At 34.6% G+C, this 24,602-nt stretch overlaps 2 protein-coding genes across 2 annotated transcripts in view; one reads left to right on the forward strand and one right to left on the reverse strand.

The window, feature by feature from the left end:
• LOC136800685 (transient receptor potential cation channel subfamily M member-like 2) overlaps positions 1 to 24,602 on the reverse strand; it is a 248,439-nt gene that overhangs the window by 60,781 nt on the left and 163,056 nt on the right. The window lies entirely within an intron of this gene.
• Positions 41 to 12,850, forward strand: LOC136800664 (small ribosomal subunit protein eS17-like). Its single transcript, XM_067057315.1, has 5 exons — positions 41 to 126; positions 319 to 470; positions 8,376 to 8,481; positions 8,980 to 9,045; positions 12,742 to 12,850. Exons 1-5 carry the CDS (start codon positions 124 to 126, stop codon positions 12,811 to 12,813), a joined length of 399 nt encoding a protein of 132 aa, XP_066913416.1. The 5' UTR covers positions 41 to 123; the 3' UTR covers positions 12,814 to 12,850.

The raw sequence follows: 24,602 nt of genomic DNA on the forward strand, positions 1-24,602 counted from the left end.
GCGGAAATAGATTACTTAAATGAGAAGTAGTGATCGATTGCCTTGTTAGAGTGTTTTTTATAATCGTCTACCGTATAATTTCACTTTCGACTTCATTCGATTCTTTCACATCAAGCTGCCAAAATGGTGGGTGAAATTTGAAGTAATTTTTACTGGTTAGACGAATTTTAAGCGACTAATATCTTAGCAATCACTTTAAGCTTATCGTTGCCGATGAGTAATCTCTTTCGATAGTATTTGGAATACTTGCTAATGTCGATATTTCTTGAGAAATTTTATTTCAACCGAAGAATTTTCAATTATTTGTTGATCTTGTAGGGTCGAGTCCGTACCAAGACCGTCAAGAAGGCTGCCAGAGTCATCATCGAGAAATACTACACTCGACTTACTCATGACTTTCACACCAACAAGCGCATTTGCGAAGAAATCGCTATTATCCCAAGCAAGAAGCTGAGGAACAAGATCGCTGGGTAAGGCTTGAAAGACCTGTTAAGTATCGAGAATTTATAATAGACCTTTTCGCCTTTTCATCTGCCATATTGAATTGTATGCAAAAATTATGGTGGCCGAATTGCCTTGGTGAAATTCCCTTAGAAAGTATGCCAAACATATTAGCTAAAAGAAAGCATTAATATAAAACTTACATGCATCATTAGCCTGGGAATCCAAGCTCATAATTTTAGAAAAAACAAAAAATACCTCGCCTCACAAAGTTCTAAAATTATAGAGCTTGGTGCAGGTAGATTACTCTGACACAGAATGTTATAAACAGTCTGTGTGTGAACCCTTGTTGACAGACTTTCTGAACTTTGGAAACCCAGGCAAACACACATAATTACCTTACCATAAAAACTCTTTCACAAGCTCTAAAAGACTTTCAAAACTACTAAAAACTACATCAAAACATCAGCCACATGTATTTAGACTTCCAGCCAACAGCCATTTTGTTTCGAAATGAATCTATATTTTCATTTTCATTTGTTTTCCTTTTTTCTGCAGAGTCAGCTTTTTCCATAAATTATGCGCGCGCATCGAAAATATCAAAATGCGCGCGAAAGTACTGCTAAGTAATACGCCAAAAGCTGGCCAATCAGGCCAAACCTGCATTGCAGGGAAAAATGTCCCTGCAGGCGAGTTACCTGCACCAAGCGTTACACCAGCAGCAAAAATATCATAAACTAGACTGTGAAAAAAGTTTAACGCTTGGATTCCCAGGCTAATGCATCATAATTGACATTATATTCCAGACCCCCGCGCTCGATAGGATCGATCATCGGAACGGCTCAATGACGGATCGATATGTGATCGATGGATTACTTATCGATCTGGATAGGAGATCGATAGAGGATCGATACTCAAGATTTTTTTAAGTTTATGATTAGTTATCGATCTATCATCGATCTTATCGACCCTATCGACTCTTTCTAAAAATCGAGCTCTAATATTAATCGATCTTTCTCGCTATCATTTACCTATCGATTACCTATCGATTACCTATCGACACCTCTATCGATCCAATCAAAATATTAACGATCGATGACGAATCGATTAAAGATCGATGACGAATCGATTAACGATCGATGACGAATCGATTAACGATCGATGACGAATCGATTAACGATCGATGACGAATCGATTAACGATCGATGACGAATCGATTAACGATCGATGACGAATCGATTAACGATCGATGACGAATCGATTAACGATCGATGACGAATCGATTAACGATCGATGACGAATCGATTAACGATCGATGACGAATCGATTAACGATCGATGACGAATCGATATACTCGATTGAAATACTAGCTCGATAATGGATCAACGAAGGATCGATACTCAAGACTTTTTAATGGCTGAATCTTCCATCGATCTCCTATCCGGATCGATAAGTAATCCATCGATCCGTCATCGAGCCGTTCCGATGATTGATCCTATCGAGCGCGGTGGTCTGGTATATTAAAGTGTAATCTTGTAAAGAAGATGTGTGACGTCATAATTACTGCTTTTCAGTTTGGCCAGGCCCAATTGATAGTTCGGTTCGTGTCCTCCGACCGACTCTAAATTCTTTAGAAAAAGTGTTTCATTTGAGTCATAAAAATCAAAAAAAAAATTACTGTACCTCCTTTTCACATGATAAACTACTATCTCTGGGGTTCTTTATTAACTGACTGCTTTCATATTGATTCTTCTATAAACAGGACCCTGCCAACGCACCGGACTTAACGAACACCGGACACGCGAAAGTCCGGTGTAAAATGAGAATTTTTTTACCAACGGACAATCTCTACACTGGACTTAAGGAAGTCCGATGTCCGGTGTCGGAGAAGGCTATTTTTTCCCACCGGACAATCAAAAGACACTGGACATACCGGACATGACAAGTCCGGTGCGTCCGGTGTTTCTTAATTTTTCGTTTCATAAATGTCTGGCATCTAAAATTCCCTGCATGCAACACCGGACTTATTGTGTCCGGTGTAGCGAAAGGATACTTTATGCCACCGGCCAAATACACCGGACAGTCCGGTGCGTCGGCAGGGTCCTCTATAAACAACATCCACTTCGCACACAGAAAATGTCCCGGTGTAACCCGTACTTTAAAAACAAATATTAAAGCACCTAAAAGCAGAGAGTCACAGCCGTATTCCTTTAAGCATAAGCCGCGAACGCCTTAAATCTCCAAGCGTAGAAGTTATTTTGCAAGAGCAGCACGTGCCTTTGTGGATCCGGACTTTAGGCTATTTCTTTACATTCGCGGTTGGATTCCAGGATTGCACGATTGCTTGAGGAATTTCAAAAATTGAGGTTTTTGGTGGGAAAATAAAAAAAGGTTCCAATTTTAGATACCAACCGACCGACAGACCCATTTTTCAAAGTTTCTAGGACACGAATCAAACAATCAATTGAGCCTGGCCTTTGCCTGTTTTGAAAGTTTGATGTGTGTACTCCGTCTTCGTGGAATTTCTTAATGGCATGAAAACAGAATATGCGATGTCCTTAAGAACAAATTTCTAAAAGGCTTTTGTTGTTCTGTGAATATTTCTTTTTGGATTACAAAATTTCATCTTTTATTGTTCTAATGATTATAATATTTCTTTATAAGATGCTTTGTTGGGTTTTTAATCTTTGTGTAAACTTGCATATGTTTTGCATATTTTCCAACTAAATACAACCACGGCTTTTTCATTCCTGTATTTTTGCATACAATTCAAGATGGCAGATGGAATGTGAAAAGGTTTATTAACATGCTTCTGAAGAAGATCCAAGATTCTGACCTTAAAAACAACAGTAATTTTTGGACCTACCTGGATAGCCATTCCAGGGTCAAATTGAAACTATTCTGGTGGCAATCAAACCTAGTTCATTTTGTAGAGCTTCGAAAAAGAAAAAAAAATGAGGGGTCATACCTCTCCTAATGATAACCAGACGTCCGCGCTCGATAGGACAGGGGGGGGTCTTGCAGTTACTCCTTGACACTATGTGGAGTAACTGCAATTTTGGACATTTTCTACAGACACCACCACCCTTGCAGTTATTCCATAGTGTACTAACTGATTTTACCCTCAAAATTGGTGTATACCACCCCCAAAAATGCCAAATTTGGCAATTTTTTCACTGAATTCCTCATTTTTGATACCATTTTACTGGGTACGTCTTATTAACGACCGTTCAAGAGTTAAATATCTCAATCATTTTCCAAGTTTGTTAAAATATCTTTCATGCCTTGATTGACAGATTGAAGAAAAAATTTTGTGATTTTTTTTTACTTTTGAAAAAAATGTTTTGAATTTTTTTGCTTCCGGAATTTTTAAAAACCTAAAATTTTAAGTGAAAAATTAAAAAATGTGCTCACTTAGTACACCATATCCTACCAAAATCGACAATTTTGGGCTTAGGCACCACCCATGTTGCAGTTAGTCCACTGGTGGAGTAACTGTTTTCCCAAATTTTGGTTTATATACCACCACGGTAGTAATTGTCATAGTGTTTATATAATAACTGCTTGACCCCCCCCCTGGATAGGATCGATCATCAGAACGGCTCGATGACGGATCGATATGTGATCGATGGATTACTTAACGATCCGGATATAGGAGATCGATAGAGGATCGATACTCAAGATTCTTTTAAGCTTATGATTAGTTATCGATCTATCATCAATCTTATCGACTCTATCGACTCATACTCCATTTACGATCGATAACAAATCGATGACAAATCGATTAACGATCGATGAAGAATCGGTATACTTGATTGAAATACTAGCTTGATAATGGATCAACGAAGGATCGATACTCAAGACTTTTTAATGGCTGAATCTTCCATAAATCTCCTATCCAGATTGTTAAGTAATCCATCGATCCGTCATCAAGCCGTTCCGATGATCGATCCTATCGAGCGCGGACGTCTGATAAGCGGTTCCGGAGATATTGAGATTTTGGTTCCGCTAAAATAGCAACTTTTTAGACATTTGAGGTTGACAATTTAGCCCCAGAAATGGCATATAAAATTGGCACCGAAATATACACTTTTTGATGATGGTTTTCGTATTTCAAACTTAAAGGAAATGGCCCTGGGAAAATGTACCCTCCACTGTTGTGTTTAAAATTGTTTGGGGGTTGAGGCGAGGTAAATGAATGTGATTTTGCCTGCAAGGGGCTAGGGAAAGTGGGTTTACAGATTTCAACTTTTGATAGGGATATCTTTTTAACAAGAAAATTTCAGGGTGGTATAATATCATGAATAGGAAGAACTTATTAAAGTTGAGGGGATTTTGATCGACAAAACTTCAGAAAAGCTCAAGATACCAACTTTCATTAAAATATGCAAATGATGAAGTTATACTTGTGGGAATCTCTCTGAAATTTTGATGATAACCTTGCAAGTTTCTGATGTATTTGAAAGCAAAAGCATATACAAATTTCTGTAAAGGTAGGCTCTAACCTTGAATAGTATGCATATGGCCAATAAGCAGGGTTGCAAATAGGCGTCGGTTAATGTCCGACTGAAAATCTTTAGTGTTGGTTATGATGTCAGAATGAAATGAGGGATAAAACAGTAACTTAAGAATTGAAGTTAAATATCATATAACCCTGTCTCTTACTTACCCTACCAGCCCTCGAAATTCAAGTAAAAGTAAGTCGGCACGTAAAATTTTGCCGACCTAAGCTTGTTTTTAGGTCGGCAATGCCGATCTGAGCTATATTTTAGGTCGGCAAAGTTGTTTAAAGGCTACGGCAATGTTTGTTTTTTTATTTGAGTGCGATATGGTTCTTATTAGAGACTTTCATTTTACAGTTACAGTTTCGCGAGCTTGGGAAGTTCCCTCTAAGACAAATAAAGATTGTTTTTCTCTTTTAATACTTTTTGCTGTTAAGGTCGGCTTTGCTGACCTAAAAGATAACTTATGGTCGGCTGCCGAGAGAATCAATGAATATGGTCGGCAATGAACTGCCGACCATACGCACTCTTTGGTCGGCTTTTAGGTCGGCACTGCCGAATGCCGACCTGAAATTCGAGGGCTGCCCTACTCATTTATAATACTTGCTTCCTTTGTAACTTTCAAGAGTGTTTCTAAAGGTTACTTTAATTGACTGTATTCTTGGTAATTTATTAATGATCATTTCTAAGATCACTTTTTATTGACTGGTTTTCTCTATAACTTTCAAGAGTGCTTCTAAGATCACTTTTATCGATTAGCTTTCTTCATAACTTACAATAGCGTTTCTAAGATCACTTTAATTGACTTGCTTACTTCATAACTTTCGAGGGTATTTTTAAGATCACTTTTTTTATTGACTCAGATTGAGTCGCTATTTGTAACTTTCAAGGGTGCTTCTTAGATCACTTTTATCAGATCAATTTCTCTGTTACAGTAACAAATTATTTCAAGGTCACTTTTATTTTACCTACTTGCTTTCTCCTTAACTTTCAAGACTGTATTATTTTAGAAAAAATATACATTGAATGGCCGACAGGATTTTGAGTTTGACCGGGAGGATTTCATTTCTGTCAGACATGATATCTGATTGACCAAAAATATTTATTTGCAGCCCTGAATAAGTGGCACATAAATTTCATAAGTAAGCTGATATTTGGCCTTGAAAATTGATGGATTTGAAAAAAAACTAACCAACCTATCCACTAACATTAATTGACGTTTTTCTAACCTAAAACCGATTTGTGAGCAACCCCTTGATCAATCAGTTTATTTAAGATGAAGCATTTTAAAGCTAGCTACTAAAGAAGAAAATGCAAATGATGATTCTAACTTGTGGGAATCTCTCTGTTATCCTGATGATACATTCATACAAGTTACTGATGCAAGAAACCTTTTTATTTAATTTATTGATTATGCCTGAAAGCTCAAACTTGTTTGGTATTGATTATATATCCTGGTTGCAACATTTTTGCAAGAACTCTTTTTAAAAACCTTTGCCTTCAACAAAATTCAAATTTTAGAAAAAACTGTTACAGCTTGTTTTTGTAATTCATGATATTCAAGATGAATCTTTGCGCCTAAACAACAGATGAAATGTAACAACTTTGCCGCAGTTATTGGTAACAAAAAAAAATTGGCCTGCTAAGCTATTTTGTATTGAAACTTGGGGTTTACCAAAATAAAAAATTTATAATTTGTGACTTAATATGTAATAGTTATCACACAGTACCAAGTACAATTTATTTTGAGTTTAGATTTTTTCTGAGCCTTAAGGGCCTTTATGCAAGGAAAAAAATAGAAAACTCTGAATGAGAAAAATATATCCAATATTGTATGAGTAAAAATGTGATGACTGGTTTATCATCAACTTCTAAAATATCAACAACTATTCTCTCTCAATTTTGTCTCTCCGTGTCCTTTTTTATATACTTTTCTTCTCTTTCTATTGTTTTCTCTCTCTATTGTGATGAAATCAACATTGTGAAAGTGTACAAAATATGATCTCTTGCTTACCTGACCCCCTTATGCTGAACGCAGTCTTGTATTTATCCAATAAAATATGAAATACAGCATTTATAAACGCGCTTTTAATCGATCAGATTGCTCCTACTTTTTATGTTTACGATATAATAGAATTAAATATCTTTTGGAAACCTATTGAAAAAAAACCTGAACAATTTCAATGAAACCGTATTAATATTTTCCTATTTTTTCCGGTCGTCTTTGCTTTGAAAACGTTAGGGAACGCAAATGTTTTGATTGTGAGTGTCAATCAACAAAAAGATTACATTGTGAATATCAAGAACTAAAAACAATGAAGGATCCAACGTCCTTATAGCTAGCTTTACTTTCTTATTAACAGCTAAGGCTGGGCTTAAAAAATTGTTGGTTTGCCGTCACCTGACCCTACATTTTGGAGGTGGGTCGGTCAGATTTTTATTTTTTGGCGATTTATGAAATTTTCTTCCATGGAAGGGTTAAAAATTTGTTTACATTTAGGTAATTTTGAATAAGAAGAAGAAACAGAAGTGCTAGCAGGGAATTTACGATTCTTATGCTTGAGATAAACAAGATACAAGTTTTGATTTTTTATTGTTTGAAGTTTTTGGAGGAAAAAAAATCTTCTTTAAAATGGCGATAAATTTTTTTGGGTCGGCAGGTTTCGAGGTAGGGTCGGTCGGGTGACGGCAAACCAACAATTTTTTTAAGTCCAGCCTAATGAGGGGAGATCTCTCCTGTATGACACTTTTTTCAAATCTTGAATTGTTTAGAATTGTATCGCTGCTCTATTCCCATTTTGCTTGGCTCGTTTTGTTTTTTTCTAAAATCTAAGGTCTGCATCAATTGACAATTCTTGATTTTAAGAAAGAAATTTCTTAACATGCATTATGCTAATTACTTTTTAGTTTGCAAATTTACTTAAGTTTACACAATTTTAAATGTAGTAATTTCAGTGAGGTGGAAGAAAGGATTTTTCTTTGGTCAAATTAATTTTTTAAATTATAATTGAAAAATATTAGAAAATATTGAATTCAGTGAATAATTTATAAGTATGGTGGAGAAGGGTACTGCTTTGGCTCATACCCATAATTTTTTTTAAAGAAAATTATAATGCTATAATGTACAAATGATGAAGTTATACTTGTGGGAATCTCTCTGAAATTCTGATGATAACCTTGCAAGTTTCTGATGTATTTGAAAGCAAGAGTGTATAGAAGTTTCTGGAAAGGTAGGCCCAAATCTTGAATAGATCGCATGTGGCCAATAAGTAAATTCCATAATTTGATACTGGAAGTTTTTTACCATGGAAACTACCAATAGTTCATAATTATTATATGACCCATTTTTAAGAATTCAATGCCAAATCTCAGCTAGTAGATTCAGTTTAAAGGTTTAAACATTTTGATTTTGACTTGGTCTCTTTGTTTTAGATTTATTACTCATTTAATGAAACGAATTGAGGTTGGACCAGTTCGTGGAATTTCAATCAAATTGCAAGAAGAAGAACGTGAAAGAAGAGATAACTATGTTCCAGAGGTAATTAATATTGTTAAGCTAAATTTTTTTCAGACTAATTAAATAGTTTTAAAGAATTTTGAAAATTAAAGCAGACTTAGAATGTGACTTTAAGATCTCGAGAAAAAATCTTACACATACTTCTGAATATGCTATTGTTCAATGCTACTTTGAGTAAACAAGCATTTTTATAAGAGAGATTCTCTAACAGATTTTTTTGCTCTCTTAGACTCAGTTTTGAACAAGCAAAACATAGGGACTAAAATAGATTTTGGTTATTCTTGCCTTTTATAAGTTACTCAAAAACTATTGCGTCCTTTTTTCAAATTTTTACCCTTTTTAACAACTATTTTCAACAAGAAATAAAAAAAACACAAAGATATATTTGTTGGTCATGTGATTGAAAATTTCAAAGTTTAAGCTATGTCCCAATCAAAAGTTACAACCTCATTTGTCCAAGCTATTATTTTGCACAATGAAAAAGTCATGTTAATTGATACTTTTTTCCCTATTTTACAGACCTCTGCTTTGGAGCAAGATATGATTGAGGTTGACCCAGACACCAAAGAAATGTTGAAGATCTTGGTATGTTACTTTCATTGTATTTAGTGTCAAGCTGTCTTAAATAGTCGGGACCCCTCTTTCTATGAGAGGAATTGAACTTTTCAAGGAAGGCTTTTGTAGGGGATATAACTTTTTCCAACTAGAATAGGGAGTGATTTGAGCTTAAAGGTGGGTGCGGAAAAGGGTCTGACCCCCTTCTTGGCATCCTCTTTAAAAAATGCTTATCCCCCAAGAATTTTGGACAAAAATAGCTAACAAATTTATGTGAAATATCTTTAGAGAGAGAAAGCGAAATAGTAAACTTCTTTCTTCTTTTTGACTCGAACTACTCTAACAGAAAACTTCTTTTCATGAAGACCAAGTTTCATAACAGTGATTGGAAATAATCTGCAATATATATATGTAATCTACCTTGCTATTCCTCTTTTTATGAAACTTTCTGACCCCTCTTCTTCAATTTTCAGAAGGTGTCATCTCCCCCCCCCCCCTTAAGAAAGGGGGAACAAACTATGGGAGTCAAATAATGGGAGTCAAATAATGGTTGGGGGCCTAGCAATATATTTTGGCCAAAATATGCATCATCTCATATTTGCCAAAGAATATTGTAATTTGTGAACAAAAAGTCAATATAAAAACTAAATTTTTTTGCCTTAGGTACTACAACTTACACCATAGTGTCCTTCAGGGTCTCTTCCCCCCATGCCTAGAATGTAAATTTCCCATTCCCCCCTCATTTTTCCTCCAAAAAATTCTCTGTCCCCCCCCCTCAAGCATAAAGGTAGTTCTAATTCAAGAATAAATGGAAAGGATGGTTGTTTTTAAATCGTAATATTGCTGGTTGAAATAAATGATCTTCATATTCTTGATCACAACCACAGATATCTGTAAAGCCCGAAGGGCTAGATAGGCAACTTTAAGCTTTCTCCAGCAAAAAAAAGTGAAGCAAAAATTTGACTTTTTAAATTTTGTGCCGATAGATAGGATATAGCATTTTAATTGTTTTCGGAGCGCGAGATCAAAAAAAGTAGGCGGCAAACGCTATTTCACATCTCTCAAACCGGTGAAATTGCATATTTTAGTCACGTGACTTTGGAAGGAAATCCTTCCAAACCTACTAGGCTTCACTTTTCGATAAAAGCCGCAAATCTAGCCCTTCGGGCTTTCAGATCTGTGATCACAACATCATCTCATAAAACCAGATGTTTTTCAATTTTGAATTGATTTTGGTGAGCTCCCCCCCCCCCATGCCTAGAATGAAAATTTTCCATTCCATTTGCGTGCATATTTTAACATTTTGTAAACCGCGTCCTTTGGTAGCACAGAATTAGCCTTTTCTGTAGGATATTACATTACAAAGGTCGATAAAGTGATGGTACAAGTACATCTACACTACATTTGTGGGCTATAATTTTAAGTTCATAAGAACTAGAACTTTATGTCCCAAATTGGTACTGTGCTCGACAATTTTCATAGCAAATTCGCGTTTTTCCTCTACATTTAAAGGTTTTGTTTTGATTGAAAGTTCTTAGATGCTGATGTAGTAAAAACAAGTGACTAGAAAAAGGTTTTGAAAAATGAAAATACATTGAATAAAAAAACATTCCTCAAACAAAGGGACTTACTGATACTTATTTGAATGTTCTTATGTTTATAATAAATAGAACGTTTTTATCTTATAATCAAAACATTCGATTTTAAATTTGCTCGAAATCAACTTTGCTATTTTTTTGTTTACAAAAACAATAGAATGTGATGTCACATCTCGAAACATATTTCGAACATCTCGAAACATATTTTCGATCTTTCACTTGTTTGCAGAATATCGTTGCGTAAAAAAAAAGCTTTAATTTTTCTGACTCAGCATGAAGACACTGCCCAAAATAAGCTCCTTTTATTCCCGTAGAAAACCATTAAGGGAAACTAGTCTTGTCATTCCTTATTATTGTTTCAAGATCCTCAAATGTTGCAAGCATTATTTCCATAGGCGGTCACAATCTTTGCAATTTTAAGCTTCTGCACTCAAGGTTCGGACATATCTTGGAACGGATAGGATTTTAGAATAATCTCCAAGCACCTCAGAAACTCATTTTGATTACTCTATAATGTTAAATATAATGGTGTTGAATCGCTTTCTCTCACTTTCATCAAAATTGTGTAGGCTCCATTTGTGTTTCATTCTAACCCTTGATTCTGTGTGAACCCTGCTCTATTTTCAGGCCATCATTTTATCGTTTCTTAAACTCTCTGGTTAAACAGCGTAAAGTACAAAGAGTAGGCTTGAATAGGTGGTACTCGCTAACAAGTTCGGGGTTTGAGATGGCTTAAGATGTCAGTCTTTATTGTCGTTCTTTGACGTTATTTCTCACAGGGTATTGGGTCATTACCAATTTGGGTCTGGGTTGGACTAGATAGTCACTATTTAAGGACACTCGTACCCAGTGGCTAAACCTTAACGTTCTCTCAGCGAAAACCAACATCGTAATTAGCTAATTAAGATCGTACAGTATAGAGGATTCTGGCATGTAGATTTATCAGAATTAGACGATTTTTTGTTTATTTTGATGCAGTCATTCTTTGCAAAATATAGGAGAAAAACAATTTTATATAATAGCTTAATATTTTCAGTTTCAGTTAAGCCGTTTTTCTAAAATTTTCACAGCATATTCCATACATGAATGGAACCATTTCCAAAAGATGTTGGCTTTCAGAAACTTAAGAAGTCGTTAAATCAAAATTGTAACTTTGAAAGTTTTTAAATTTTCAGTTTGGACTTTGTATCATCGATAATCTTGAAATATTTTATAAAAATTATTAATTTTACATCCATCGGGTCACGTAAATTTAAGGGAAAATTTATGTTTATAGTTTCTCCACCTATTACGACTTGGCTTATTTAACTGCACCTACTTTTTGGGGGCCCCAAACCTGTTTTAACAACCGGGGGTATACTGTATTTTATCAAACAAATTCATGCCGAAAACCCTCTTAATCGCATTTCCAAACTATGGTCAAAATTTCGTATTCATATCTGAAAGGGATCTCGAGAAATTACTAAAATTGCAAACCTAGGCTTTGGGAGCTAACAGCTACCTATCTTTAGGCGATTGAAAAATTGAAAATTTTGAAAAAGAACTTTCGGGAAATATAGTAGAAATGTTATAACCTCTAGATATGAGAGAAATTTTAGATTTGATCGACGTTTTGGGGGCCACATACTGTACACGCCCGTCTTTCTATCTTGTTCGAGCGTTAAAAAAAAAAGAGTTGACTAGCTTTTTGTTCTATTACATTACATGGAGCTAGCTGTGTGACCTCAGTCAGAGAAAGGTTCATTCCGAAGAGTTAAAAAAATCGGACTTCTGCATTAACACGCATGCGTAATTTGTCGTTCTTTTAGACCACATATATAGTTAATTCCCGTGATAAACAATCAGGAATGAATCGGTAGGGGTGGTTCAGTCACTTTTCGGTCGGGGTTGTGGATGGCCATGGTTGTGGACTTTTTACTCTTTCTTTTGACCTTTTCGATATTTTTGAATTTTGATCATTTCGATCTTATCAGTGAGGGTCAGGGTTGGAGCTCGAAACATAACGTCATTATTTGGATGATCTGTAAAGTGTAGAAGAGGCTTTCTGGGGGGAATTGTATACTCTTCGGAATAGGACCTTTCTTCCCCTGTAACAGTCATGAATGCATGATTTTTTCTTTTTTTTCAGGACTTCGCTAACATTCCAAACTTGCAAGTGACGCAACCATTGACGAGCACATCAGGTTATAAGAAAATGTAAATTAATAAATTCCTGAAAAGGGCAGCGAAAAAACCAATTGTTTTATTTGTGTCTTGCCCTTCACATCCGTCTTTCTATCTTATTCGAGCATGAAATAAAAAATAGAGTTAACTCTTTTTGTTCTATTACGAACTGCTCCCTCTATTTTATAAGAGTGATTTTTTTCGTGCCTTGCGTGCCTTCGTGCCCTTCGTGCCTTTTGAAAAAAAGTTCGTGCCTTTCGAAAAAAAGTTCGTGCCTTTAAAAAAAAAGTTCGTGCCTTTTGAAAAAAGTTCGCTTTTTATTTCACGGAGATTTACAGCTGAGAAATATAGTGCACTATAAAAGAGTTGAGTAAATCAAGAGAAAATGCACTGAAAGGGAACCTTTTCAACCATATTGAACTGCACTGTAAAGGCCTGTTTCCATCGATCGCGTGAGCGTGCACGCTAGGGCAAAATTTCCTAAAATAGCCTATTGACGTCACGAATTAAATTTTCTTGTACACAAAAAGTGTACGCTTTTGTGCTCTTTTCTACGCTGAAAATTTTCAACTTTTTTGAGCGTACAGGAGCGCACATCTCAATTGATAATTTTTCAACCAATCAAGAAAGAGAAACTGCTGAGTAAACAAAAAAATGTAAACATACAGATTGTGTATGTTTTTGATGGAAATCAAACATTGATAGCGCGGAGTGTGCGGCCAAATCTATTTTAAGAATTTTGGCCTAGCGTGCACGCTCGCGCGATCGATGGAAAAAGGCCTTAAGAGTACGATTTTGAAAAGCAGATTTTGCGCGGCACATACCGTCGTTTCGAAAGGCACGAACTTTTTTCAAAAGGCACGAACTCTTTTCGAAAGGCACGAACTTTTTTCAAAAGGCACGAACTTTTTTCAAAGGGCACGAACTTTTTTTTCAAAGGGCACGAACTTTTTTTTGAAAAGCACGAACTTTTTTTCGAAAGGCACGAACTTTTTTTCGAAAGGCACGAACTTTTTTTTCAAAGGCACGAACTTTTTTTCGAAAGGCACGAACTTTTTTTCTAAAGGCACGAACTTTTTTTTCAAAGGCACGAACTTTTTTTCAAAAGGCACGAAGGGCACGCAAGGCACGAAAAAAATCACACTCATTTTACAAGTACAATTTATAAGAATTTACTCGTAAACGCCATTTCCAAAATTTCCCATTTAGTTTTTTGCCAATTTTTCCTGAAGTACTTTTGATATTTGATTGAAACTTTCATCATACAGTATGTGGCCCCCAAAACGTCTATCCAAATTGAGATGTTTTTGGGAGTTTCTAAACATCGACCAGGGACTACGACCGGCGACCAGATAAATTTGGGTTATCGAGTTTTCAGCCATTTCAACGCTCTTGGAGCTTGAATGGAGTTTTAATTTCTATCCTTTTGTATTTTCGGCATCAAATTAATTAGTGGCAAAATTTGTGATTGAATTTATTTAGGAAGCTTTATATTTGATCACCAGATCATTATTTTGTCAAAATAATAGCCTTCCCAGCTTTTTCCTACTGACAATTTCTATCTATCCATACTAAAGGCATCTCATTCGATACAATTAAAATATTTGGTGTAATAAAGTTTACAGGCATCACGCTTAATTGCCCTGTCAAAAAGTGTCACTTTGTATAGAAAATGACTGGTAACGTCAAAGGTCACTTTTAGTATTCTCTAGCTAGAGTAATTCTTAGCCACGTGATCAGTGGTTCATTTGAAAGCCACAGGGCTCGATTTGGATGTTCTCTACGGTGGAGAGAGCAGGTAAACTCGATAATCCAAGTAAGGGTGTTTGTATGGAGGCCCGGAAAACCCGAGTTACAAAAACTCGAGTTACAAAAACCCGAGTTACAACGAATATGACGTCACAAGTCTCAAATTATGACGTCATAAGTGGGCTTTTTAACTCGAAAAAGTTTTTTACTGTTGTTTTGTAACTCGAAATATTTTTTTAAAATTTTTTTTTAGAGTTACGTAACTCGAAAATAAATTTTAAATTTCATTTTTCGAGTTACGTAACTTGAAATTGTAGTACATTATTTGAACTTTCGAGTTATCTTCAGGTGAAACCAAGTCGGCCAAAAATTCTAGAATTCATATTATTAGTAAATATACACCATTTCTTTCGAGAGAAGAATCAATAGATCCGATTAGAATAGAAACTTATTTTAAAGCGGAAATGATAGAACATCGTCAAAAGATCTAATTTACAAAACAATAATTATAATAGAATAAAAGAGCAGGCGTCATAAACAAGATTTTGAACAATCAGAAAATATTTCAAGCAACCTTCTAAACGATTACAATTCATTATATTACTTTTGTACATTGCGCAATCGAGAATCTTTTCAACGAAATATGTGTTGTGTTTTTTATAAGAACATCTAAAAATTCGAAAGCCTTCGGATCTTTAGCTTTTTTAGTTGAGCCTTAAAATTTTCTTAAAATGTTCCTATTTCACCAGGTGAGCATTGAGTATTTTCTGCAATTTTCTAAGTGTTTGAGTCCATAAGAGGAATGTCAAGAAATGATCTTAACGTATTGTTACTCAAAACCTTCTGTTCTCGTATGGTTTATTCTTAAAAAATTTGTGAAAAACCTAAAGAAACTACAAGTTCTACCGAAGTTTTTAGCTTTTAACGAAAGGACAATGAATTTGAATTTAACAAATATAGATTGTGGAATACAAAATGTATTTCGAGTAATCGAATCTTTTAGATTTTAGTCTACTTCACCCAACAAAACCTTCAGAAATTCCCATCAAAATAGACGTATATATGTCTCAAGAAAATTACAGAAAATTAAATTGTTTACTGTCCCCTTTCAATTTTATTTCCTTCCTCTCTACTTTTAGTTTTATAGATCAAAAACCCCATTCGTAAACAAAAAGAAAAAGAGCGCTTTTTAGAATTTTTGGCCAACTTGGTTGCGCTTTAACATAACTCGAAATATTTTTTTAAAATTTCGTTTTAGAGTTACGTAACTCGAAAAATGAAATTTAAAAGTTATTTTCGAGTTACGTAACTCTAAAACAAAATTTTAAAAAAATATTTCGAGTTACAAAACAGCAGTAAATAACTTTTTCGAGTTAAGCAGTGCCCTTATGACGTCATAATTTGAGACTTATGACGTCACATTCGTCGTAACTCGGGTTTTTGTAACTCGGGTTTTTGTAACTCGAGTTTTTGTAACTCGGGTTTTCCGGGCCTCGTTTGTATGACTTCTTCAGTCATAATCGCACGATGAGTCATTTTTTCTTATTTGGTGCCCCTTCATCAAAGAGAGCAATTAATCATCAATCACACTCTTAAAAAAATAAGAGCTTGGAAACTATTCTAGTCGCGAGTTAGGGAGTTGCTAGTTTCGAGTTGGGGAGTTAAAAAATTACCGGCTACCGAAAAAGAATAACGTACATCAAAAGTACTATTTTGAAAGTAAATGTAATATGAAAGTAATATATAACACATATAATACGTGTAATACATATACCTCCTGTAATATGCTTATTTGCCTTAAACACGTGCGCTGAGAGCATGGAAAGCTATTTTCTATTGTCAATTCATATCCATTTATATTTCCTGCATCACATTGAGTATAAATATAATTCTTGATTAAAGTGAATTTAGAACCATTGAATTTTATAATGTGATCAAAATTTTTATTAAAAAGTGTCAATTCCAATGATAAAATGACAAAAGAAAGTGTCATTATTGTTCTAACATATGCCGGAAAAACCAGTTTTTTGGCATTTTCTCAAGATTTCATCATTAGTTTTTTCTGATTTTTTGCAAAAAAATGCGTATTAGCAATGCCAAAAACTTGGCCGAGTCCGATATTTGAGAAAAAATCTTTTCCGGTCGAAAATGCCGGAAATCGCCATTTTTGCAGATTTTCATCGGACTTTTTCCTTATATTTCGTTGTCTTTTCACACAAAAACATTATTAATAGCAATGCCCACCCATTGAGTTTCAAGCCCGAAGGGCTAGAGGTCAATCTCTTTGGTAGGATTTGAAGCCAACAAATCCTACCAAAGTTGCGCGGCCTTGAGCGACCCGCCTGGTTTTTACACAAATGACAGATTGAAACTAAAATTTACCGCTTAATTTCGAAAAATATATTACTCGAAAACAAAAGAATTGCTAGATTCACTCCGTCATCAAAAATACGGCGCATATTTTAAGGCTTCAATTTTTCTTGCCTGAGAAAGGTTAGAGATTGACCTCTAGCCCTTCGGGCTTGAAACTCAATGTGCCCACCATATGAAGCATGGTTCAATCGTCAATAGAACTGAGTTTTGAAGACGGAACTTTCTAAAAATCGCCGGAGCAGCCCATTTTCGCCGGAAAAACGGTATTTCTTGATTTTCTCGAGCTGTACTTTATATTTTTTTATGAAATTTTGCACACTGATGCAAAATGATAATACCTAAAATGTGACGAGCCCGATTTTCGAAAAACATTTTTTTCCGGCCGGAAAAGCCGGAAATATGCCGGAAATACTGTTTTTTTGGCATTTTCTCGAGATTTTATCATTAGTTCTTTCTGATTTTTTGCACAAAGATGCGTATTAACAATGCCCAAAACATGGCCGAGTCCGATTTTTGAGAAACATTTTTTTCCGGCGGAAAATGCCTGAAATATGCCGGAAATCGCCGTTTTCTGGGTTTTCATTGGGCTTTTTCCTTTTAAATTGTTGTTTTTTCATTCAAACACATTATTAATAGCAATGCCCACCATCAAGCATGTTTCAATTTTCAATAAAATTGAATTTTGAAGCCGGAACTATTTTAAAATCTCCGGAACAACAGTATTTCTTGAATTTCTCGAGCTGTACGTTATATTTTTTTATGAAATTTTTCACACTGATGCAAAATGACAATACCTAAAATGTGACGGAGCCCGATTTTCGAAAAACATTTTTTTCCGGCCGAAAATGCCGGAAATACTGTTTTTTTGGCATTTTCTCGAGATTTTATCATTAGTTCTTTCTGATTTTTTGCAGAAAGATGCGTATTCGCAATGCTCAAAACATGGCCGAGTTCGATTTTTGAGAAAAATTTATTCTGGTGGAAAATGCCGGAAATCGCCGTTTTTGCAGATTTTCATTGGATTTTTTCCTTATATTTCCAATTTTTTTTCACACAAAAACATTATTGATAACAATGCTCACCATCAAGCATGATTCAATTGTCAATAAAACTGATTTTTGCGAGCAGAACTTTCTATTTATTTTTTCCTTACAACCCTTTCCTCTCTCCCCATCAACAATCAATGATGATGCATTTTCGCTAAACGCTATATTTTCTGACAGATTTTTTTTCACTTTTCTCCTCGCATTGCTATCTAACTTTCATCATCAGGTAGGTCCATTCAGCATCTAGCTTGTTTGAGGCTAAGATGACTGTCAACTTATATCCTTTTATACAATAAGCATCACTTGCAGTATGATCAATATTTTTTGGGGAATTTGTTTGACAATCATTGTATTTAAAGATTTTGTCAATATTTTTACAAGAACGTGTCATCATGTTGTCAGCGTTATCTTACCATTTTCATGATCTTAAAGTCAATAATATGCTTGGTACTGGCTAATTTAAAATTTGTACTTTTGGGCTACATTAGTTTAAATTAGAAAATTTTCGGCCGTTTTTTTTTTTCAAATCTACCGACAAGAAGTTCTTTTAAAAACGACTAAATTGTTTAGTAATCCGTCGCCTAATGAATATAACTTTTGTAGAAAAATTTTCAGATTTTGTCGCCATTTGCTTTGTTCTTTAACACTGAAATTTGTACTTTTGGGCTACATTAGTTTAAATTAGAAAATTTTCGGCCGTTTTTTTTCTTCAAATCTACCGACAAGAAGTTCTTTTAAAAACGACTAAATTGTTTAGTAATCCGTCGCCTAATGAATATAACTTTTGTAGAAAAATTTTCAGATTTTGTCGCCATTTGCTTTGTTCTTTAACACTCAAAGGAAACCCAAAAGATTAAAGCGTGCTATAAGAAGCTTTAAAGCTTCTTAAAAGATTCTATAAAGCTTCCTCTTATAAAAAGACAGCTACAGCTATGCAAAATAAACCAAAACGTGTTATGTAAAATACATCCAACATTTTGGATGTGACCAGTTCGAATTTCAAGGGAAGGCATTTTTTCGAATTACAGAGAGAATTTTGACCCACGCAAAAAATAATGACCCACGCAAAAATTTTGACCCACGCAAAAAATATGACCCACGCAAAAAAAATGACCCACGCAAAAAAATGACCCACGCACCCACGCAATTTAGCAGACTCTTTTTTTTTTATTTCAACCATCTTTTGACGAATTGACGTCAGTTTTTTTCTACTATTAAATAGTACTATGTTACAAATGTTTCACGTTAAAATACTACTACCATATTTCTTCTATCTACAACTACCTTTAATCAAGAACTACTCTATAAAGAGCACCGTACCTGAAATAATATACTTAAAACGAATACTTATCAGAGCTGTAAAGGCTTACTATTAACTCAACATTTGTGCCCATGTTTTTCAAACTTTAAAAAGATCGACTTTAAGGAGCATCTTGACATTTAAAAAAAGACTTCGGTGCTTATTTGAAGAAATACGGTATTTAAATAGTATGCAAGAAAAAGAAATAAAATTGTTAAATATTATCGAGAAAAAAAAAACCTTAACAGTATAACTATAAACGCGATGAATAAAAATACATTTCAAGTCAACATTCTTCGTCTGTGTCAGAATCAGTAAAATCAGTTTCATAGTCCAATTCATCATCATCAGACACAAAATTTTCATTCACTTCATCGTCATCTTCATTCTCATCATCCTCGACATCACTCTCATCATCAAAATCAATTTCTTTGTTATCGTTTTTACAACCCGTGCATGGCAAACCAACAACTTTACAACTGCATTGGTTGTTGACACAGTTGTTTTTTTTGCAGCCACAGGTAACGAATTCCAATACAGCATCTGGAGCCGGTCTTTCGTTCATCCATTTGATTTCCAGATTCTGTTCTACATTTATCCAGCCATAGTCAAATGGACTTTCCATAACATGATAGCGATGCAAAGCTTTTTTCCATTGTCGAACTTGACAATTCACCCTGTCTATTTTAAGAAACAAGGCATCTTGTGTTGGTGGTACAGAATCGGGCTTCTTTCTTTGTTTTTTCGTGAATATTTTATAACTTGCCTTGTTTACCTGATGTCAAAAGAAAAGAAACCTTGTCAAAGAAAAGTGAACAAAAATGTAACAATTAAATTCGAAAAAGTTTTACTAATCTGTTACACTTTTTTTTTTTTTTTATATAAGAACAATTTTATAAGAACAATGAGGCTCAAAAATGCCAAAAAATAAGAACAATTTAAGAACAATCCTGAGCCTGGAGTTGCTGAGTTTTAGGTAAAATAAGGGCCAAATTAATGAAATTAGGGTTCAAACCCAAAAATACCCCCAAATTTGCCCTAAAAATAAGAACAGGATAAGAACAATTTGAGGCTCGAAGTGCCAAAAAAATAAGAACAGCCGAGCCTCAACAAAAATTTACTTAAAAATTAATTAATTTACAAAAAAAAAGAAGTGTATACTCGTTTACTATATGTACAAGCCTGACGATCGTTTAATAAAGAGAAACGGTATCTATAATGTTACCATTTACCTCCATTTTGGATTTTGCACCGTATAACCAACATACAAATTCTTCCAGCGTTTCCTTCAAATCCGTTGACGCAAATTAATTTTCACCAAGTATGTGATTAATTAAAATTGATGTAAATCAGAAAATTAGAGTATTTTTCAAGGAAGATCCTAGCATTACTGGGGCTCCCCCAGGGGCTGGCGTGACACGTGAATGAGCCTTTTTTCTGACGTGAATACGTGAATTGGAATTTTTTTAGTGCGTGAATACGTGAATTGAGATATCAGCGTGAACGTGAAAATAAGATTTTTCCACCGTGAATTCGTGAATCGAGATTTTTAGCGTGAACGTGAAAAGCAAATCATTGTCTAAAATACAAGGAAACTCTAAAAATCTAAGACCTAAATCTGTAAAATTTCTTGCTCCCCTCGCTCGCATAGTCTTGGATTAACTTATTGTCATTCGAAATAATCAAAACTTTATAACATTAAAATCATCAAAGATATCTTAAACAAATATTTTCATTATTTTTCTGAAGGCGTATTTTTTCATTTTAAATGTCAATTTTTGTGATGCAAATTGTACTGCACCAACAAAGAAAAGTGAAACAAAAAGGTAACAATTAAATTCGAAAAGTTTACTAATCTGTTACACTTTTTTTTTTTTTTTATATAAGAACAATTTTATAAGACAATGAGCTCAAAATGCCAAAAAATAAGAACAATTAAGAACAATCCTGAGCCTGGAGTTGCTGAGTTTTAGGAAATAAGGGCCAAATTAATGAAATTAGGGTTCAACCCAAAAATACCCCCATTTGCCTAAAAATAGAACAGGATAGAACAATTTGAGGCTCGAAGTGCCAAAAAAATAAGACAGCCGAGCCTCAAACAAATTTACTTAAAAATTATTAATTTCAAAAAAAAAAGAAGTGTATACTCGTTTACTATATGTAAGCCTGACGATCGTTTAATAAAGAGAAACGGTATCTATAATGTTACCATTTACCTCCATTTTGGATTTTGCACCGTATAACCACATACAAATTCTTCCAGCGTTTCCTTCAATCCGTTGACGCAAATTACATTTCACCAATAAATGTATAATTAAAATTGATGTAAATCAGAAAATTAGTATTTTTCAAGGAAGATCCTAGCATTACTGGGGCTCCCCAGGGGCTGGCGTGACACGTGAATGAGCCTTTTTTCTGACGTGAATACTGAATTGAATTTTTTTAGTGCGGATACGTGAATTGAGATATCAGCGTGAACGTGAAAATAAGATTTTTCCACCGTGAATTCGTGAATCGAGATTTTTAGCGTGAACGTGAAAAGCAATCATTGTCTAAAATACAGGAACTCTAAAAATCTAAGACCTAAGCTGTAAAATTTCTTGCTCCCTCGCGCATAGTCTTGGTTACTTATGTCATTCGAAATAATCAAACTTTATAACATAAAATCATCAAAGAATCTTAAACAAATATTTCATTATTTTCTGAAGGCGTATTTTTCATTTTAAATCAATTTTTGTGATGCAAATGTCTGCATCCAACGATAGCGTTTTAGCCAAACAAAGAGTCTAGGAAAATTTTCTCTGTCAGCGTTTAATAATGGTCTCTCTCCGTGTCACTTATATTGTTACATAACAATACAATAACAAAGATATTCGCGTTAACTTAGAGAGATTTTGCTCCTTCAATACTTTGCAAAAGTAGGTAGTTCTAAAACATCTCGTATGCATGCAGCATCGAAGAGTAAAAAAAATTATCATAGAATAATGATGCAACATGATGCCTTTTCAAGCAATCTAGTATTCTAAATTTTAAAAGTTTTCTTTGGGCGAAGCTTGGAATACCGCACCGGGTACGGCAGGTACGTCGCTTGCTGTTCCAATTTTTGGCCAACAAATGGTCATGTTGAATAAAATCAAAGAATTTTGTGACCAAACAAGGTATACTTGACTAACACTAGCGTATTAAGGCCGTTTTTCAGTCTAAAGAGCGAAAATTGTCGAAAATTTCGCGCTCGCATTGCTTTTTTACATACATTTTTTCTCCATGAAATAGGAGGTGTCACAACATTGGAATTTGCGTCCTCTTTGTTGTACACTACCGCTCACCTCTTTGAAGTTTTTGTTGAAGTCTACGGCTTCTCAACCCATGATTGGCCAAACCTCGATTTAAAATCAAAAAAGACCTCTTACGGGTCTGCGAGAAAGAAAATCCCACAACAACAGCCCACCCTACGCCAGAGGGGTAGTTTTTTGTAACTTTTGCGCGGCAGACCTAAAGCATTGCTCTATTAAAGCTTAAATAGCTGTAAAAGATGCCTTAAAAGGTCGACGCTATCGATAATAAGGTCGCAAAACTGCAGAAAACTTTATATTGGCGAAAATGTTTGGCATTAGAATAGGTCAAACCGCCTAAAGAAACCATAAAAAGGTCATATTTAGCCCAATAAGGTCACAATCGTTTTAACCAAAGATATAAAAGCAAAATTGGCACGTGAACGTGAAAATGTTTTTTTTCGCGCGTGAATACTTGAATTGATAAAATTTTGTACGTGAATACGTGAATTGAGGGTCGACTGGGGGGGGGGCCTCATTACTGAAGGAAAACTAATGTATTTTGAAAGGAAAACCAATGTATTTCCATAGGAAAATCATTTTATTTCCAAAGGAAAATCAATGTATTTCCAAAGGGAAATCGATATGTTCCTCAAAGAAGACAATGTATTTTTCAACTTCAAGGAAAATCGGTCAAATCTTAAATTAAGCGCTTTATCGTTATAAGTGAACTAGATATACCTTTTCCTTTGAATGAGCTAGTTGAGTCAAATCCGCTCATCGCATGGATGCCAGGCAATGCATTGACCAATTGATTGTCAAAGGTGTGCATTGTGATGTTGTAAATCTTCTTGTCGGATCCGTGTTCCAAGAATAGGTTTCCGTTTACAATGGATGCAACATTTACACTATTTAGCAACTTTTAATCGTTTAAATATTACCATTTTATATCAGTATGCAAAAAATAAGAAAAAATACCAAGCCAATCCCGAGAAAAAATTTCGGCTGGAAAAAACTGCTTGAGCCACTTTTTAGAGAACCTTACCCTCTATCTTTATGCAAAAAATCAGAAAAGACTAATGAAGCAATTTCACACAAAGTCCAAGAAACCCCATTTTAGGCACTTTTTGGCCCAATTTATCCCTAAAAAACTTTTTTTCAAAAATCGGGCTCCGTCACTTTTTAGGAATCACCATTTTGCATCACTGTGCAAAAAAAAAATCGGATGAGCCAATCTCTAGAAAAGGTAACAGACGAACGAACGGACGAACGAACATCAGTTAATTTAAAGGACCTCCGTGGTAGGTCTAAAATTGCAATCAACAAAACATTACTATATAATTTAATTCTTGAGAGCTTATTTTTAGTTTCTCACAAAAACTTGATTTTTCTCATCTTTTAAAAGTATAGAAATGATAAATTGGGTAAATACTGGACCAGTGATATTCCGGTCTTCAAAATTACAAGTTCCTCAAAAATTACAGATATTGATTACAACTGGACTAGTGAAACCCACTGGTCCACAATTTGACCATGGGCACCGTAAACTGCACATGATCCCATCATTTTTTCAAAATAAACAAAAATCGTCTAATTCTGATAAATCTACAGGTCAGAGTTCTCATTTTAATAAAGACCTACGTTTTGGGGGCCATATATTGTAAATCTCTATTTTCTTCGTGTTTTTCGAATCTATGTTTTCAAAAAGTCACCTTTACGAATTGAAGGAATAAAATATTTAGTTTTTTAAATGATGCTTTTTGTTTCATTGGTGTTAATAAAAAATTTTCTCTCTAACACTTTTCTCGCAAAATTTATAAAATATGCACAATACTTTGAAAAACATAGGGCTCGGGTCCAGGATTAGGTTTCATTTCTATGTGACCATTTTGTTAAAAATTTCACCTATAGTCAATGTAGTCAATATATTGAATTTACTCTCTCTGTAAACTTGGTGCGTAGATTTCCGAAGCTCGTCCCATTTTTTGTTGATTCTCATAAAGTTGTGATGTTGAAAGGAAGCTTGATGAGTTGTTTCATGCACTTCATACATTTCATAAATCGGAATGAATTGAAGTGAAGAAGA

Source organism: Clytia hemisphaerica, unplaced genomic scaffold (assembly GCF_902728285.1).
Source record: "Clytia hemisphaerica strain Z4C2 unplaced genomic scaffold, Clytia hemisphaerica genome assembly, whole genome shotgun sequence".
Classification (NCBI taxonomy): Eukaryota; Metazoa; Cnidaria; class Hydrozoa; order Leptothecata; family Clytiidae; genus Clytia; species Clytia hemisphaerica.

What these genes read in the sequence shown, in the direction of transcription:
- LOC136800664 (XM_067057315.1), top strand. An exon ending in CTGAGGAACAAGATCGCTGG is followed by an intron (nt 471 to 8,375) that starts GTAAGGCTTGAA and finishes TCTTTGTTTTAG; the next exon opens with ATTTATTACTCATTTAATGA. An exon ending in GAGATAACTATGTTCCAGAG is followed by an intron (nt 8,482 to 8,979) that starts GTAATTAATATT and finishes CCTATTTTACAG; the next exon opens with ACCTCTGCTTTGGAGCAAGA.